The 15961-nt window shown below is 42.0% G+C and overlaps 1 protein-coding gene, 1 long non-coding RNA gene and 1 other non-coding gene across 5 annotated transcripts in view; 1 reads left to right on the top strand and 2 right to left on the bottom strand.

The window, feature by feature from the left end:
* The window catches only part of epb41l4a (erythrocyte membrane protein band 4.1 like 4A), a 148334-nt gene extending 139231 nt beyond the window's left edge, over positions 1–9103 (top strand). The window contains exons 20-23 of the mRNA XM_007897405.2: positions 856–924; positions 4835–4945; positions 8039–8126; positions 8406–9103. Coding sequence (XP_007895596.2) covers positions 856–924; positions 4835–4945; positions 8039–8126; positions 8406–8534 — 397 coding nt within the window. The 3' untranslated portion in view covers positions 8535–9103. The remainder of the gene's footprint in view (positions 1–855; positions 925–4834; positions 4946–8038; positions 8127–8405) is intronic.
* Positions 9104–10689: 1586 nt separating this feature from the next.
* LOC103181149 lies at positions 10690–15572 on the bottom strand. 3 transcript variants are annotated; one of them, XR_006085002.1, is made up of 5 exons: positions 15476–15572; positions 14943–15048; positions 13989–14116; positions 11252–11361; positions 10690–11031 (listed from the first exon to the last, which is right to left on the bottom strand). It is a non-coding gene; the product is annotated as an uncharacterized LOC103181149 (long non-coding RNA). The 3 variants fall into 3 exon arrangements; XR_006085001.1 differs by having other exon boundaries at positions 11157–11361; XR_488175.2 differs by lacking the exon at positions 14943–15048 and having other exon boundaries at positions 11157–11361.
* Positions 12622–12755, bottom strand: LOC121850788. Its single transcript, XR_006085761.1, has one exon. It is a non-coding gene; the product is annotated as a small nucleolar RNA SNORA13 (small nucleolar RNA).
* Positions 15573–15961: the final 389 nt, after the last annotated feature.

Consider the following 15961-nt stretch of genomic DNA (forward strand, 5'->3'; position numbering starts at 1 on the left):
AAATGCCCCTGTTAGGTAAAACAGACTGAGCTGTTAAAAATACCTAGTTGTGGCTCCTCCAGTAGCTCAGTGAGTAAATGCATCGTTCAGTGTAGCACAAGAAAGGTCACAGTTTCACAGTTGGATTCCCTGGCTGCACTGTTAGCTGATCTCAAGCTACAATTGGCCTCAATATGTGTAAAGCTACAGAGGAGAAAGATTAGCCAGGGTTCCTACTTTAATCATCAGCCAGTGACTCAGCTGTAAAGAGTGTAGTTGTGTGTGGGAAGTTAAGACAGCTGTGATCTTCAGCTGTGATGTTCTCAGTGTTCGACTAGTACACTGGCACTCACAGCTTGCGTTACCACTTGAGTTGATGTCAGTAGTGCTCATGAAAAGAAAAGTGAAACAAATTGGCCCAAATAAATCCTGATTTGAGACCTCAATTCCATGAATTATAGTTGCTGATTTATCAGCCAATTGATGCCAGTCATCTTATTACCTTGTCTTTCTTTGACTGATGACTGTATCAAAGTACTAGAATTTAACTTTATATCTTTTGTAACCCAGAAGATATGCCATCCATCTCTTGTCTCAAGTTAACGTTTGGCTTCACAGAAGTTGAATAGCACATCACAAGCACATTGGGACGTCTTCCTGACTATATAAATGTAAATTTGTACTGTGGAGGATATTTGCTTTCAACTTGTCCTTCCTTTGAGCACGGGTCAACTTTAATTGGGCCTCATCTGCTTGTACAGATTCATTGAGAAGCCATACTGGAGAAAACAGACTTTAATTTTTGTTACTTTAATGCTTGCACATAAATTGCTATTTTGTCATTTCTCATTTCTTGTCTTGGCTTTCATTTTCTAGAAAGGAACTGGTGGATCCAACTGGCTTAACAGATGCGCAGCTGAAAGAGATTCCATACACCAAAGTAGCGTGAGTTCCTTCAGTTCAATATATGATCTACATGTTAGCTGTGTGTTGGAGCCACATACACTAAAAGATATCTTATGATTTCTAAAAATACGACTAAAATTTCATGTTTTAAAATTTAAGATTGTGTGGAATTTTGGAAACAGCCTTAAATTTGGTCTTCAGTTAGTTTTACAGTGCAGTGAATTATTAATAGTAAATTGTCTTCTAAAATCAAGACTGGATTTAAGACTATTAGAAATTCTACATGATCTTAATTTAATAATAATAATCCTTGCATTTGATATAGCGCTTTTTCACATCTTCTCGACATCTCAAAGCGCTTCACAGAATAGACTGTAAAGTGAATTGACTGTATATTTGTGGGCGAAACGCGGCAGCCAATTGCGCACAGCAATGTCCCACAAACAGTCATGGATTGAAAAATGACCAATTTATTATTGTCTTGGAGGGATTATTATTAGGCGTGAGGAGTAAGGAAACTTGCCCAAGGTTTTGCCCTGCCTGGAATTGAACCCAGGTGTCTCGCTTGCAAAGCGAGTGCTCTAACCACTGAAAGACAGGACTCTTTTTAAGACAATGAACATGAGAAATGCTGGACTCCAGTGTTTTTTTAAACAACACCACATATTGCTTGGTGTAGAAGTTGAATCGCGGAATTTTACATTTAAATATTATTGAACAAGCTCTTCATTTGAATTGTATTCTTATTTGTATGCAGTGAAACTGAGAGGGAGGGTAGGTGGGAAGTAAATGTTTTCCTGGTTATCGCCAGCAGTTCAGAATTGACCTTTAAACAACAACTAAGTCTCAGACAATAATGCCAAAAGGAAACCTCAGAAAAATGGAGACAGTGGCAACAACAACAAAATTACATTTATAGAGTTCCTTTCACGTCAGGAGGATGTCCCAATGCGCTGGACAGTCAGGGGTCAGGACCCGAGCATGCGGGAGGGGTGGGGTAGGGGTGAGGGAAGGCAGAGAGGTGGGAGGGCGACTGAAGACACGATCGAAGAGAAGAGTCTTGAGACCGGCCTTGAAGGAGGCAAGGGAGGAAGCGAGGACTGTGGGATGGAGTTCCAGAGTGTGGGGGCAGAGAGGCTGAAAGCCCGGCCACCGATGGTAGGGTGGGTCGGGCGGGAGACATGGAACAGGCCCGCTGAACGGAGTGTGCTGTGGAGGAGAGTAAAAGTAGAGGCTGGGTTGGTGCGGGAGGTGGGCCAGAGAGGGAGGAGTTCAGAGGACTCCAGGGCAGAGGAGAGGGTTTGCAAGGAGATCTTCTTCCATGGACAGTAGAAGATGGTGGTAGGTTTGAAGGCAGTGGGGAGAGGGATATAGGAATTGAGGGAGATGAAATGATGGTTAGAGATGGCCTTGTTGGTGATGGGAGAGGCGTGATCACCAGGTCGAGCAGGTGGCCGTGAACTTGGGTAGCAGAGTGGATGTGGAGGGAGAGGTTGAGAGAGAAGTCTGAGGAGGTGGAGCAAGAGGGGATGAAGTGGAGGTAGAAGTCGCCTAGGATGATGAGGCGGTCGGAGCAGAGGCAGAGGGAAGCTAGAAGGGTGGCGATGTCAGCGATGAAGGTAAGGGAGGATTTCGGGGGGGCGATAAATTAGGAGAATTTTTAGTGAGAGATGAGCAATGTGTTCAAAAGAGGGGAATGAGCCAGCAGAGTAGGGGGATAGGACAAGTGACGCCCTAGAGATGAGGGACACAACACCGCCACGGCGGTTGGGGGGTGGGGCATGGTGGTAGGTATAGCCGGGTGGTGTGGCCTCAGTTAGGGGGAAGGTGTCACCTGGGGTGATCCAGGTTTCCGTGAGGGACTGACATCAGCAGAGATAGACCTAACTATAATAATCAGTCACTTACTGAAAGTAAATATCTGTTCATTTATTCAATAAAGATAATGTTAAATATGTGTTCCCACAATGCATCCTTTAATGAAAAGAATGTTCAGCTAACAGCCCTGAAGCTGATGGTTAACACTCTTCATTGGTCCATGAATCAGGTTAAGTGACTTTCCATCAGTGTAATGCCAAATACTTAGGAATTCTTAACAGCATTAGAAAGCTCAAAAGGAAAACGTCCATCAAGGGGATTGTAAACTGTTTAGCCAAGCCTCACCCGATTGAAGTGATTAGCAAAGTCTCAGACAGTTGGGTTACTGTTAGTCACAGCTTTGTTGTCAGTTAAAACATGAATAAATGTGATTTAAAAAGGAATCTCGATAATAACTGGATGTTCGCTTTAGTGTTCCAAAGCCTATCGTTGTGATCCTGGTGGTTCCAATTATACTTTCTCTGTAACACACGCCTCATAATAATCCCTCCAAAAAACCCCAAACAATAATTAAATTGGTCATTTTCAATCTACGACTGTTTGTGGGACATTGCTGTGCGCAATTGGCTGCCGCGTTCGCCCACAAATATACAGTCAATTCACTTTACAGTGTGTTCTGTGAAGCGCTTTGGGACGTCCTCCTGATGTGAAAAGCGCTATATCAAATGCAAGGATTATTATTATTATAACCACTCTGTGTGGAGCAACTCTGCCATGTGCTTGTAAAGATTCATGATCCTAAAAGATATAGGTCAGCTAAACCCAAATAATATGTTTAACATAGTCAGAAACCCCTACAGCAAGGGACCAGGGGCTCAAACTCAACAGAGGTAGAGAACAGAGAGTTTAGATTTAACCATTTTACACAGTGTGGTGAATATGTGGAATGATCTACATATCCACAGGCAGCTTGTGTCGCCAAATTAATGAAGGAACTGGGTAGCTTTACAACCAACAAACCATAGAAATTTAAATCACTGAAGAGGGCCATTTGGCCCATCCTGTCTGTGTTGGCTCTTTAAAGAGCAATCCCTTCGGTTCCATTTACCTGCCCTTTCCCCACACCCCTAAAAGCTTATTCCTTTTTAGATAATTATCTAATACCCTTTTGAAAGTTTTGGTAAAGAAATTGATTTGAGATATAAATTGATCATTACAGTGTGAGTTTGGTTATAATATAACTGTTCCACTGTGGACACCATTCACTGTGCACAAAGTGCTCTGGGACGCTACCCGCGTGAAGAACGCTATATAAATGCAAGTTGTTGTTCCATCTGCGAAGACCCACTGTTTTTCCACAACTGTGTTTAAAATAGCTGACCTCCAGGTCATTAGGTCACCACAGACATCATTTTCTGTTTGTTGTGCCTGCACAAAGCAGGAAGTGACACCAGCGAAAACCTGATGACAATAACAACACTTGCAAGATGGCCATTTTAGCTTCCCATGCTTAAACAATTTCTGGCCAATTTCTGGGTTATCAGATTGCCTCCGACATCAAATACCAGAGATCAAATAATCAAATAATGATATGACACATTGAACTAAACATGGTGTCAACTCCTCACTGGAGCTGAGCTGATTTTCCTAATCAATAATAATAATAAGTCTTGCATTTGATATAGCGCCTTAGAACATTGTTGAAACGTCTCAAAGTGCTTCACAGAATATACTGTAAAGTGAATTGGCCATATATTTGGGGGGCAAAACGAGGCAGCCAATTGAGCACAGCAGTGTCCCACAAACAGTCATGGATTGAGTGACTAAATAATTCCTGTTTTCTTCACAATATCTTTTATATTGTTCCTCTTAAAATATTTGTCAAATTCTCTTTCAAATGTTGAGACAGTCGGATTAACCATACATGGCAAAGGGTTTCATGTTCTCTGTGAGAAAAAAGGGGAGAAATTAGACAAATTAATTACCCTGGCCAAAATCAGATGAAAGTCAATATCTGGTTATTGATTGAGGTGCAATAGGCAAAATAAAACCATCATTTCTTTCTTACCAAAAAAAATTCAATTAGTCTGACTTTTCCCTGCTTAATCTTTTTGTAATATTTTTTGTGCAGGACTCAAGGTGACCCCATCCGCATCAGACATTCACATTCACCTCGAAGCTTTCGTCAGTACAGACGCTCGCAGTGCTCTGATGGAGAGCGATCAGTACTATCTGAAATAAAGTAGGTATATTAGAGGTTCTCCCTTCAATTACATTGATGTGGAAAAAAGTAACTTCAATTATTTCAGGAAAGGATTAACTGTAGTAAATGATTAATTTTCATTGCTACTAATTTGAAACATAGGTTCTGTAAAGATTTCACTTTAAGGCACCTGAGATTAGAAGAAATTAGAAGAAAACATGTTGGTCTTTGACAGTGCTATCTATGGTGTGGCTGAGAGCAGCGAGTTTGGCTGGGAATCTGAATCCTGTCCAAAGGGATCATTGGAGACTTCTCATGCAATCTGTTGTGTTATATAAAGACTCATTGAAATGTCTGAGCAAATTAGAATCAATCCATTTCCCTGTTGTGTAAAATATCTTAGATGTTCAAATTAGCTTAATCGCATATGACAGGTTTTTATAAGATAAAAATGAAAATGCAGCACAAATTAATAGCGAGTCCTTATGGTTTTCCAGGCTGGCTTTTTAGGCTTTTCTGATGTTGGATAATCAGCAGGAATGCCCATCCGCAGGGGAATGTCAGCTTGCCTATGCCTCAGCTAGTAAATAGATTGGCAGGATGTGGCACTAGTATGATCCTGAGCCAAACAGACCAAGCAATATCTGAGGTTCAAACCTCGGTAATCAAAGCACTGCTGACTGAGAGGCCAGTGTGCTTGCTGCACACTGGTTTGGAATTCCCTGGGCTGAACGGGGAGAAAAAAACAAACAGTCCTCCTGTTCCCCAATCTCTTTCCAGTAACTCATACTAGATGTAAAGTGTGAGGATCCTTGTTACATGTACGGTGTGTAGTGTGCTAACTTATATACTGTGAGGATCTTTGGTACCATACACTAGGCAGACTCCTGATGTGACTTCAGATGTGAAGGGACATCCTCTCAATTTGAAAAGGGCTATACAAATGTAATTTGTTGTAGTTGTTGAAAGTGAGGGATGTTCTGGAGGTGGACAAAAGTAATCAAGAATGTTTGTAGGGTTCGAAAGAGAGCTGAGAGTCAAACCAAAGGCTAGGGTGGCACATTGACTGGCTCATGAGCTGGAGTGAGCATTTGGGAGGTTTATGAAGCCAGTCATTTCTGGTTGACATTCAGCTGAAGGAAGTTGAGGGTCACCCATAACTGGAGGAAAAGAGAGAGATAATGGAAGAAAATTTGAGCTTTTAAAAATTTTAAGCATGTCATTTGACTACAGGCTAATGCGAATCACAAAGGTAGTCAGTCAGCAGAATGCCATTCGCTTTATCTGCAGCTTATCAGTCAGCCCATTAAGTAGTACCGATGCTGTGGCACAATACTTTGTCTTTAGATTATTATCCAACTGGAAATACAATTTTCTGCATGAATCTGGTATTTGCAACAGACAGGTTAGCATGTGGCCAAAGCAATCCCATTGCACCACCTTCAACAACAACAACTTGCATTTATATAGCGCCCCTCATGCACGAGACTGCTATATAAATGCAAGTTGTTGTTGTTGAACTCAAGCATCCCAGAGTGTTGACAGTGTCGGAACAGAACGCTGAGCCGGGGGCAGGTTACTGTAAGCATAGTCGAAGAGGAAGGTCTTCATGCGTGACCTGAAAGTGGGGAAAGTGGGGACAAGGTGAAGGATAGACGAAGAGTGTTCCAGAGTTTTGGGATGTAATGACTGTAACTGCGATCACCTTTAGTTACTGTTCAGCGAGTTTAACATTTGGCAGCACCTTTCTCTTTAAATAATTCTGATCTATAAGTTCAGCAATAACGTTCTGCCTGATCTTCACTTTGGAGAGGACTACCACAGAAACCAGTAGCAGAATAGTTTTGTCTTTGTCTGTCCGATGACCAGTAGTAGACAGCCTCAACCTTTATTTGTGTATACTCTTTCAATATTTACAGTGAAATCTCACCAATTAGGTCAGCTAATGGACTGAGGAAGTCTGACAACAACAGGTTGACATCGCTAATGAGCCGTGACTGAAATTATCCAAAACACAAACTACTGAACATACACTACTTGTTTATTGCCAGAATGTGCATATATCCTGTGCATTACTGCTTAAAGAAACTGATGAAAACAACACAATTTACAATTGTATAGTCCTTTGTATGTAGAACGTCTCACACTTTGTTGTCCCCACATTCTTAAAAGAGGCAACTTTTTTTGATTTTTTTTGTGTGATTCTTTGGTACTGGTCGTATTCTGGTATCTCACTCTGTGTGATTTGGGTGGATTTCAGGGTGTGAAAAGCACTGCGAATAACAATCTGGCCTACTTTCTGAGAAACAAACCACAGAGTCAACTGCCAATTGATAACCACATGCTCAACGTACGAGGTGGCCTCATAAATGAGTTGAATTGTTGTATAATGCAGAAACAAAACACTGACCCCATTAGTCAGTTGACCACATTAGTTGGGTGACTTTGAAGTGAGTTTCCACTGTACACAGTTGCAGCTTTTGCCTAGTTTTATCTCGTACTCACTCCGAGATATTTGATTCTTGAAGAGAAAACTTCAAGATTATTATGTGGCTCACTAATTGCATTATTAAAGCTCTTTGCAAATGAGCTGTTAGCTTGCGGGCAACTTCAGAAAACTCCTACATACCCTGAGCCAACTGGTGTCTTGTGAAACTTTTGCTCACCTGCTTTAGACTATGTTACAATAAGATCTGCAACTGAAACTAAGTCAATTGCTACTCAAGGTGGTCTGGCATCCTAACATATAACATTTATAAAAAGAAGCTTGTGGCAGTCGCTGTGCGTGCCTTTTTAAATTAATCTGAAGCTCAAGTGCCTATGGAATTCCAGAGGCCTATACAGAGCCCAGTGCTACCTAATCTTTTTAAATTTCTCGCACTGGTGAAACTGTGGGTACAAACCTGGACAGATATATTGTACTTGGTTCATTTAATTTTTGCCATTACCAGGTGTTATGATGGCTTCAAATTAATGATTGTCAATCGATTGACATTTACATTGAAGGTTTACCAATTAGGAAATAATTACTGCAGGTTTATTGATTTTGCAATCCAGCTAAATACTCTGAAATGTCACTGACTGTATCAATTTTAATCTAATACAAAATGAATATCATACTGATGCCTTTAGTTCTAGGACTGATCTAGTGGCCCCACTGCCCGTGACCCGTGCCTCAGATGTTCAGGGTCCTCACGCCTCACCATCAACACTGCATCAAGTGAGTTTCATCTAAACTATTACAACTCTATGGGAATATGATATGATGTGCTGCAGTTTAGAAAATCATGTAATTGTAGGAGTAATTTATATGTGCATTAATCCACTGTGATTATTTTCCTTTGGATAAATGATCATGTTAGTCTTGTGTGACTTGAATAATCACTTGCTTATTGTGATTGTTTCAAAGTATCTAATAACTGGATGCAGAAATTGTATTTTGATAAATGGGTAAATGAAAAGATTAGCTATTAATACTTTTAATTTTTGTGACCAACAGAAGAAAGACAAATCTGAAGGTAATGCAACAGAAAGAAAGGCACAAGGATCAAGTGATGACTGGAATGCAAAATATAGCATTAAAACGTCTAGAACCATACAAACCCCACGGATAAAAGCAGAGACTTGATTATCTTTACACCGATGACTGGAAAAGATATTGGCGCACTGTGATCTAAAACTGTTGAGGTTTCTGCACACCACAACAACGATGCCTTGAGCGAAAACTGAGTTTGAAATTGTTTCTGTGTCAGTGTAACACAGTATGTTTATGGGCAACTTTATAGACTGGTGTCATACAAACCTAAGCTGTGCTGTATGACAAACCTTTTTTTTAAAATGTTGATTTTCTTTATCAGTGGCTCAATTGCAAATGACCATTAACTAGTAATGAAAATCATATTCATGACACATTATGGGACCAGAAATCTTTTTTTAATATTTTTTAAAACACAGGTATACCTGATTTTCCTGTATTTCGGTATGTACCAAACTGTCCTTAAAACACAGGTTGCCATGATGTGAACAGATATAGAGCTTATGAAATTCAGTTTTATACTGGAATGTTTATCTACTGTATTAAAGGCTTTCTACATTAGTGCATCACCATTTTAAAATGATACTCAATTGGGCGCAATAATTAAAATTTGGTGGGAAAGCTTAACAGTAATCTGGATGTACCTTTTAACAGTGTTACTTGTTTGGTTCCTACCAGAACTCATTCAGATCCTTTACTTTCCATCCCTTGTGTAGCATCAATAAATAAAAATGGCATTGTTTGACCTTTAAATTCACCAAAATAGAAGCACCTGTTGAGGTGCACAGCTTTTTAAGTGTCACCTGTTTGGTGAGGAAAAAAGTGGCTAACTCCAAGAGTGCACTGAGTGTGCATTAAACAGTATCAATCAGGTTGGCCTGACAGTTGTCTAAGGGTTAGCAAGCACTAACTTCGAATTTAGTAACATTTCCATTTTGCTACATTCATGTGTATTGAAATTGCCAGTTAATACATGTTATTGCATCACCTGTGATCAGGATTTGTTTCAATTTTTTGAAAGTGTAGAAAGAACTCTTCTGTAAATCATTTGCGTTGTGAATGCTACTGAAACATTGCATGAAACTGTAAAATACATTTGCTGAAGTTTCTTGGACTGTTGGTAAGTGAATGTAATAATAATGGGGTCTATCTGCCACTCTCAGCAGGAATTACTCAGGTTCTGTTAGTCTTTCTTATGGGTTGTAAGGCTTGAATTTTAATATTGAACTTAATTGCTGTTTGAAAATCAAGCTTTTTAATGTTGATAATAATTTCTGCTAGTAATACAGGTGAGTATGTATTTGGCCCAAAGCATTAAGTTAAATGGTTATTGGGGGAGAAGGTGAATCATCTCAGATTGCAGTTACGTGATAAAACTCATGCTCTGACGATAGTTAATTGTCACACAGGGAGGTGTTATTTTATGTTACCTGCTGAGTTAACTACAGGCTGTCGAATGGCCTTCACAACAATCTGGTTTCTGTAAAATGTGATGTGGAAAAGCAGTAGGTGGTGATGACTGCTGACCTAAATCAGATTTACAAAATTCACAAATGTAGCAAACCCTGTAACCTCACAGAATGAGGTGACACAAGGCAGCAGTCACCAGACCAGGAGGATTGAAAGTTCATCACCCACCCGACTCAGATAGGCCCCATTTAAGACCAAGTACAATGTGTTTATTTTCACCTTGCAAGGTGTTGGGGGAGATGTTATCATCAGTGTTTGTATTTTCTGTGCAAAGCAGGTCTCAGCTGTGATCAGTTTTGTTTGCCAATCCCATTTTTGATTGTGTAGGGTGTATGTTTAATTGTATTTCAGCAACTCAAGAACAGTTTGTAATTTTCTAGAAATGTTAACATCAAAAGGGGAACAACCACATGCACAGTGTGAAATGCTAGGTTAGCAGAACTTTCAGGGAATTAAATTAAAACTATTGCTGTAATATTGTGCATCTTGGTGTACATTGTACCCACAACTTGGTCATAGTAGAATGAGGAAAATAAATCCAGAATTTATATTAAACAAGGTTCTAGATGGGTTTTTCCTAATAATTCAGGTACAATTATGAATTACACACTTAAAGCACCAACACACTGAGTCATTCTCTAATCTGCTTTCTAATCTGATTTTTTGGGGGAAATGCATGCCAACAAATTCTATGGGCACATTATTTAATTACAATGGAAACCTCACTTTCCCAGACACCCTGGAAGATCAAGTGATCGATTTGTAGAAACAATACAAATACAGTTTCTTCATAATCTTTATTGTGAAGTTAAATGCTGGTAATTTTTTTTACCAAATGAAATTGTACAGAAAAGCATGTACAACTGCAAGTACAAACAATTAAATTAGGCAAAATAAAAGTTTTACCCCATGACTTGTAATGAAGACATATGAAACAAGCAGCAAATAAGAAGCAATATGAAAGGAAGCCAAATGGTGGATTAAAATATACATCAAAGTCCCAAGGTTTCACAGGTTCCCATCCCAATTACTAGGTACTCAACTCAAAGACAAACAGCCAACTGGTCCTTATGTCCTGGAAATGTCCACGTCCCCCAGTGCGATTTCAAGATGAATCTTCCTGCATAAGATTAAAAAAAGGTGTTAATTCACATATAGCCATAAGGTACAGCACATATCCACAATATTCAGGACCAGAAGTATTTCAGATGTAATTTTTCTAGATATACGCAAGCTGGATATTACCTTTAGTTTACTAAATTAAGCAGTTTCTCACAGCTAGCCAACAATTGGACATTACAATATCATAAATGTTGTCAGCAGTCAGGCAGGGCGGGTACCATTGTTCCTGCAATGATTTTCAGGTACTCGATTATTTCAGGGTTGATATATCTTTCCTGGAGTGATCCAAAGTGAGGTTGTAGATGGACATACATGGTCCTCTTCAAGGCTGTGAATGTCAAAATAGATCAAGATTAGTTACTGACAGCAGGAGGGCAAGTGGGGAGGATAGCCCAGTAACAGCTTGGTCAGGTAGGATAATTAAGAATTTCAGAAATCAGCAACTGCACAGTCATTGGGATGTGGAATGCCTTGCCAAGTAAGATGATACAGGCAGAGTCCATTGTGGGTTAAAGAGGGAAGTAGACAGTTTATGATAGTTGGTGGGTGAAGGGTATGGAATTAGGGCAGAGGGATTGATTGCTCCAAGAGCTGGTGTAAACTCGATTAGTCGAAAGGCCTCCTTCTGCGCTTTAAGTTTCAATGATTCTAACTAAGCTGAGACAAAAGATGTAAAACTGAGAATACTAGTTTATCACTGAAGATTTGGCTATATGTGTGCACATCCTGTATGACTTTCTGATGCCACATCTTCAAAACTGAACCCAAAGCCCAACATACTCTAAAGGGAAATTTAAGTAAATGAGAAACAAGTTTATAACACCAAGCTAAGCACATCAGGAGAATTATATTGAATAAGATTTCTATTTCTAATTAGTTGCCCGGATGAATGTACAGTATAGCAGTTTTCACATAGGATAACATCTTTATAGAGATGGAGTGAAAACTGGAGGGGGAATGAGACAGAGGGATTCAAGGAGAGGTAATAATAATAATAATAATCCTTGCATTTGATATAGCGCTTTTCACGTCAGGAGGACGTCCCAAAGCGCTTCACAGAATAGACTGTAAAGTGAATTGACTGTATATTTGTGGGCGAACGCGGCAGCCAATTGCGCACAGCAATGTCCCACAAACAGTCGTAGATTGAAAATGACCAATTTATTATTGTTTTTGTTTTTTTGGAGGGATTATTATTAGGAGTGTGGAGTAAGGAAACTTGCCCAAGGTTTCGCCCTCTGCCTGGAATTGAACTCAGGTCTCTCACTTGCAAAGCGAGTGCTCTAACCACTGAGCTCCAGGACTCCACAAAGGTAAGAGTGGAAGGACGTGGAAGCAGGAACAAGGAACACGCAGCAGACCATTTGCATTTACCAGACTGCAGAGTTTTAACTGACCAAGACACATGGAATGTTTAATTTACTCTGGAAATGATTACCAACCAGACTTTTCACATTACTGAATCATAAAGTTACAACAACTGAAGTTGTAATTGGACTTTGGCACTACACCCAATCTGAACATTCCAGTGGTGCGTTTCAAAACCCACTGGGTATCACAAGGTTCATTTAAACAGTTTTTTTTAAATCAATGTCTCTTCTGCATCTGGCAACACTCAAGTACTGGGAACAAGAGTGAAAAATACAATGCAAAAGATTTCCTTTCTGCCTTTTTTGACACTTCAATAATTCAATAAAATGAAGAATGAGCAACACAAAGGCAAGTTAAAAAGTGTCATGAACTTAGTCCCACTCCACAAAGAGGAATCACACTTTCTAACAAGAAGTTAGTACAATTGGGTATTCAAGAAATCAGTAAATGATTACTGTACTGCTGGTGCAACATAAACACAGTGGTCTTTCCCTATTAATACTGCCGTGACTGACATTCAACAGCTCGTCGACAAAAGGCAATGTGGCAAACCGTTCATCACAACCCCAGCCAGATGGACAGATCACATACTTGTATTTTCTCTAATAAGTTTTGAATTTGTAAGGCTTCAAATCTCTAGATAATTTATTAACTGAGACTAACAGCGTTTCAAGGCTGCAGCTGCATGAAACATCTTAAGTAATTCAGTTTCAGAAACTGATAGGATGAGTGACCAGTGCTTTGCCATTTAAAAAGATCAATATCTTTACCTCCTTCTCTCCCAATCTCAATTAACAGTTCAATCATGAAACTTGTACAGAATACAATATTGCAACTCTGATTTATACAATGCCCTTTACACAGGATAGCATCTGTACAGTGGTGGGGTTGGAAGCCGAGCAAGGGAGAAGGTGACCAATAGACACCGCCAAGGAGGCAAGTCTAAGGATGGGAGGAGGGAGAACCTGCAGACAATTTGAGCAGGAAGATTTCCATGTCTAGCCAGCACACATATATGGAACTCAATCTGGTTTGGATATGCTTAAGCATGCTGATGCGTGTCTACAGGTGTCAGTTACCCTGCTGATCATAAAATACTGTAACCATTTGCATCTATATAGCACTCTCCATGTAGGGTAACATCTCAAAGAGTGTTTAGAAGCACTTAGATAGAGCAAGTTTCCTCTGCTCTGCTCTATCTTAAAAGCAGCTGGGTGGGAAAGATGGGGATCAAGGAAGCAGGCGAGGTAGGTTTCATTTTGGTTATGAGTGGCAATGGATAAGAGAAAAATAGGGGCAAAGGTGTGCAGGATTGAGGCAGTGGCAGGCAGGCAGCTGAATACAATTGTGAATAAACATTAAAAGTCAAACAATGACCCCCACCTATCCCAGATATGCATTTTAGTAATAATCCCTCCCAATATCAAAATCCAATTCTGAAAACCTCAACTGATCTTTCGCAAGGTACCTAAAAGTGCAATCAAAGCACAAAAATGGGGGAAATCTGGATCAAGGTTGTAAATCTAGAATACAGGCTAGTTAAGTTGTAACTTAATATAAAATCCATCATTAAAAAACACGTACCTGGAATTCTACAGACGTCAATCGCTGGGAGCTGCATGTATGTACAACATCCGTTACAAAAAAGGTCAACGAATAATCATCTTTGAATAGTTGTTACCCATCACGAGAAAGATGACTTGGAGACCCAACTGCAGATAGATGGAATATTTCCATATTAATTCCTTTTATTACAACTGATCTTCTCCTGCAACATGGTCAAACCCCTACTATTTAGTGATGTGCAGCACACAATATGCTAAGGAGGGAAGGTGCACCTCTCCCAGCAGACAATCACATGCCAGTTACTGTCCGCTCTTTTTGACGCCGCGTCCGCCTGAGAACTGACAAACGGGCAACACAAGAGCGATCAACGCGAGAAATCATGTGCAATACACCGCCTGTACTGAACACCCGTGCTCAGCGATACACCACCTGTACCAGGCCCATGTATTCAGCGATACCTCCCTATCCCTCAGAGAATCGAGTACAAAACCTTGTTCTCACCTTCAAAGCCCTCCACGGTCTTGCTTCCTGCTACCTCTCCGACCTCCTAACCCCATATCAGCCTATCTGCTCCATCCGCTCGGTGGACACCGGTCTGCTTCAGGTCCCCCGCGCTTCCCGCCCCAACATTGGTGGTCGGGCATTCAGCATCTCTGCCCCTGCACTCTGGATTTGTATCCCGAATCCCTCCGCCTCTCTTGCCCCTTCAAGTCCCGTCTAAAGACCTTCCTCTTCAACCACGCCTTTGCCCACCGCTCACCCGTGCCGTCCAGCCCTCCTGACCCCAACTCCCAACCAAAAACCCCCGACTATCCAGCGTCCTGGGCCGCGCCTCCAACGTGAAGGGCGCCGTCTACACGCGTAACGTATTGTTGCTCCCGCACCATCCGTGTGCCGGGCCCAACTGCACAGCAACAACAGAAAATCCACCGGAGAGAGAGAGAGAGAGGGGGGGGGGGGGGGAAATCATACCGTGAATGGCTCCAGAAGTCAATCATTGGGAACTGCACTTATGTGCGTGTAACCATCTTTGGATGAACAGTCACCCACCACCAGAGACGTGGCCTGGGAGACCGACCTGCAGACAGGCGGAACGATTGGGTGCATTAATTCCTTTGATTGCACCTGATCCTCGGCCCCCACACGGCCGAGGCCCGACTGTCGTGTGATGTGCCGCACACACCCCGGGCCGAGGAGGGAAGGTGCAGCCCCTCCCGCCGGGCCATCGCCTGCCGTCCGTCCACACACCGTCCACACTGAGAACTGGCAAACCGCCCCCCACACGAGAGCGCTCCGCGCGAGGAAGCGACGTGCAATACACGTGGCAATAAATGCACCGCGTGGACCGGGCCCACCCCGAGCCGCAGTAACCCTCCTCCCCGCGGGCCGCACTCACACCCCCCCCCCATCCTTCCCCCTCACAGTCACAACTGGTAGTGTGAGAGTCACGGGTGTAAATGACTGTCGTGTTATTGAGAAATGACCGTTTAAAGCGCCTCAAACACCTCATTCGAAGACTCCCATCTCGGCCTCGGGAACCGCGCGCCGAGAACGACCGTTGACGGGACCGGAAGAAGGAGCGGGCGGGGGCGGGGCAGGTCACACGTCAGATGATTGACATCCCGGCGGCCGCTGTCCCGCCTCCCAACCAATCAGCTACAGCGCGGGGTGAGGCGGCGGCGGGGTCGTGCGGGGCTCGGGACACAGCGCTTCCGGGTCAGTAACGGCCGCAGGCGCGGGTCCCCCGCGGGGTGGGTGGCGGTCGGTCGGTCGCGGTGTTTAGTTTGTTCTCGGGGTTTAAGTGCTGACTTCAAACGTGTGTGTTTATTGCTACGAGTGTAGAAATGACGCGAATACAATCGCAAACTCGGAAGTGACGCTGTTGATGTGACGCGAGTGTGACCCGAGCGGCCGGAGATCACAACAGGGCATCGAATACCAGCCTAAAAGTAGCCCAATATGGTGTGTCACCTCCTCTCCTGTGGGCAGCA

This window comes from Callorhinchus milii, unplaced genomic scaffold, assembly GCF_018977255.1.
Source record: "Callorhinchus milii isolate IMCB2004 unplaced genomic scaffold, IMCB_Cmil_1.0 Scaffold1, whole genome shotgun sequence".
In the NCBI taxonomy this organism is placed as follows: domain Eukaryota; kingdom Metazoa; phylum Chordata; class Chondrichthyes; order Chimaeriformes; family Callorhinchidae; genus Callorhinchus; species Callorhinchus milii.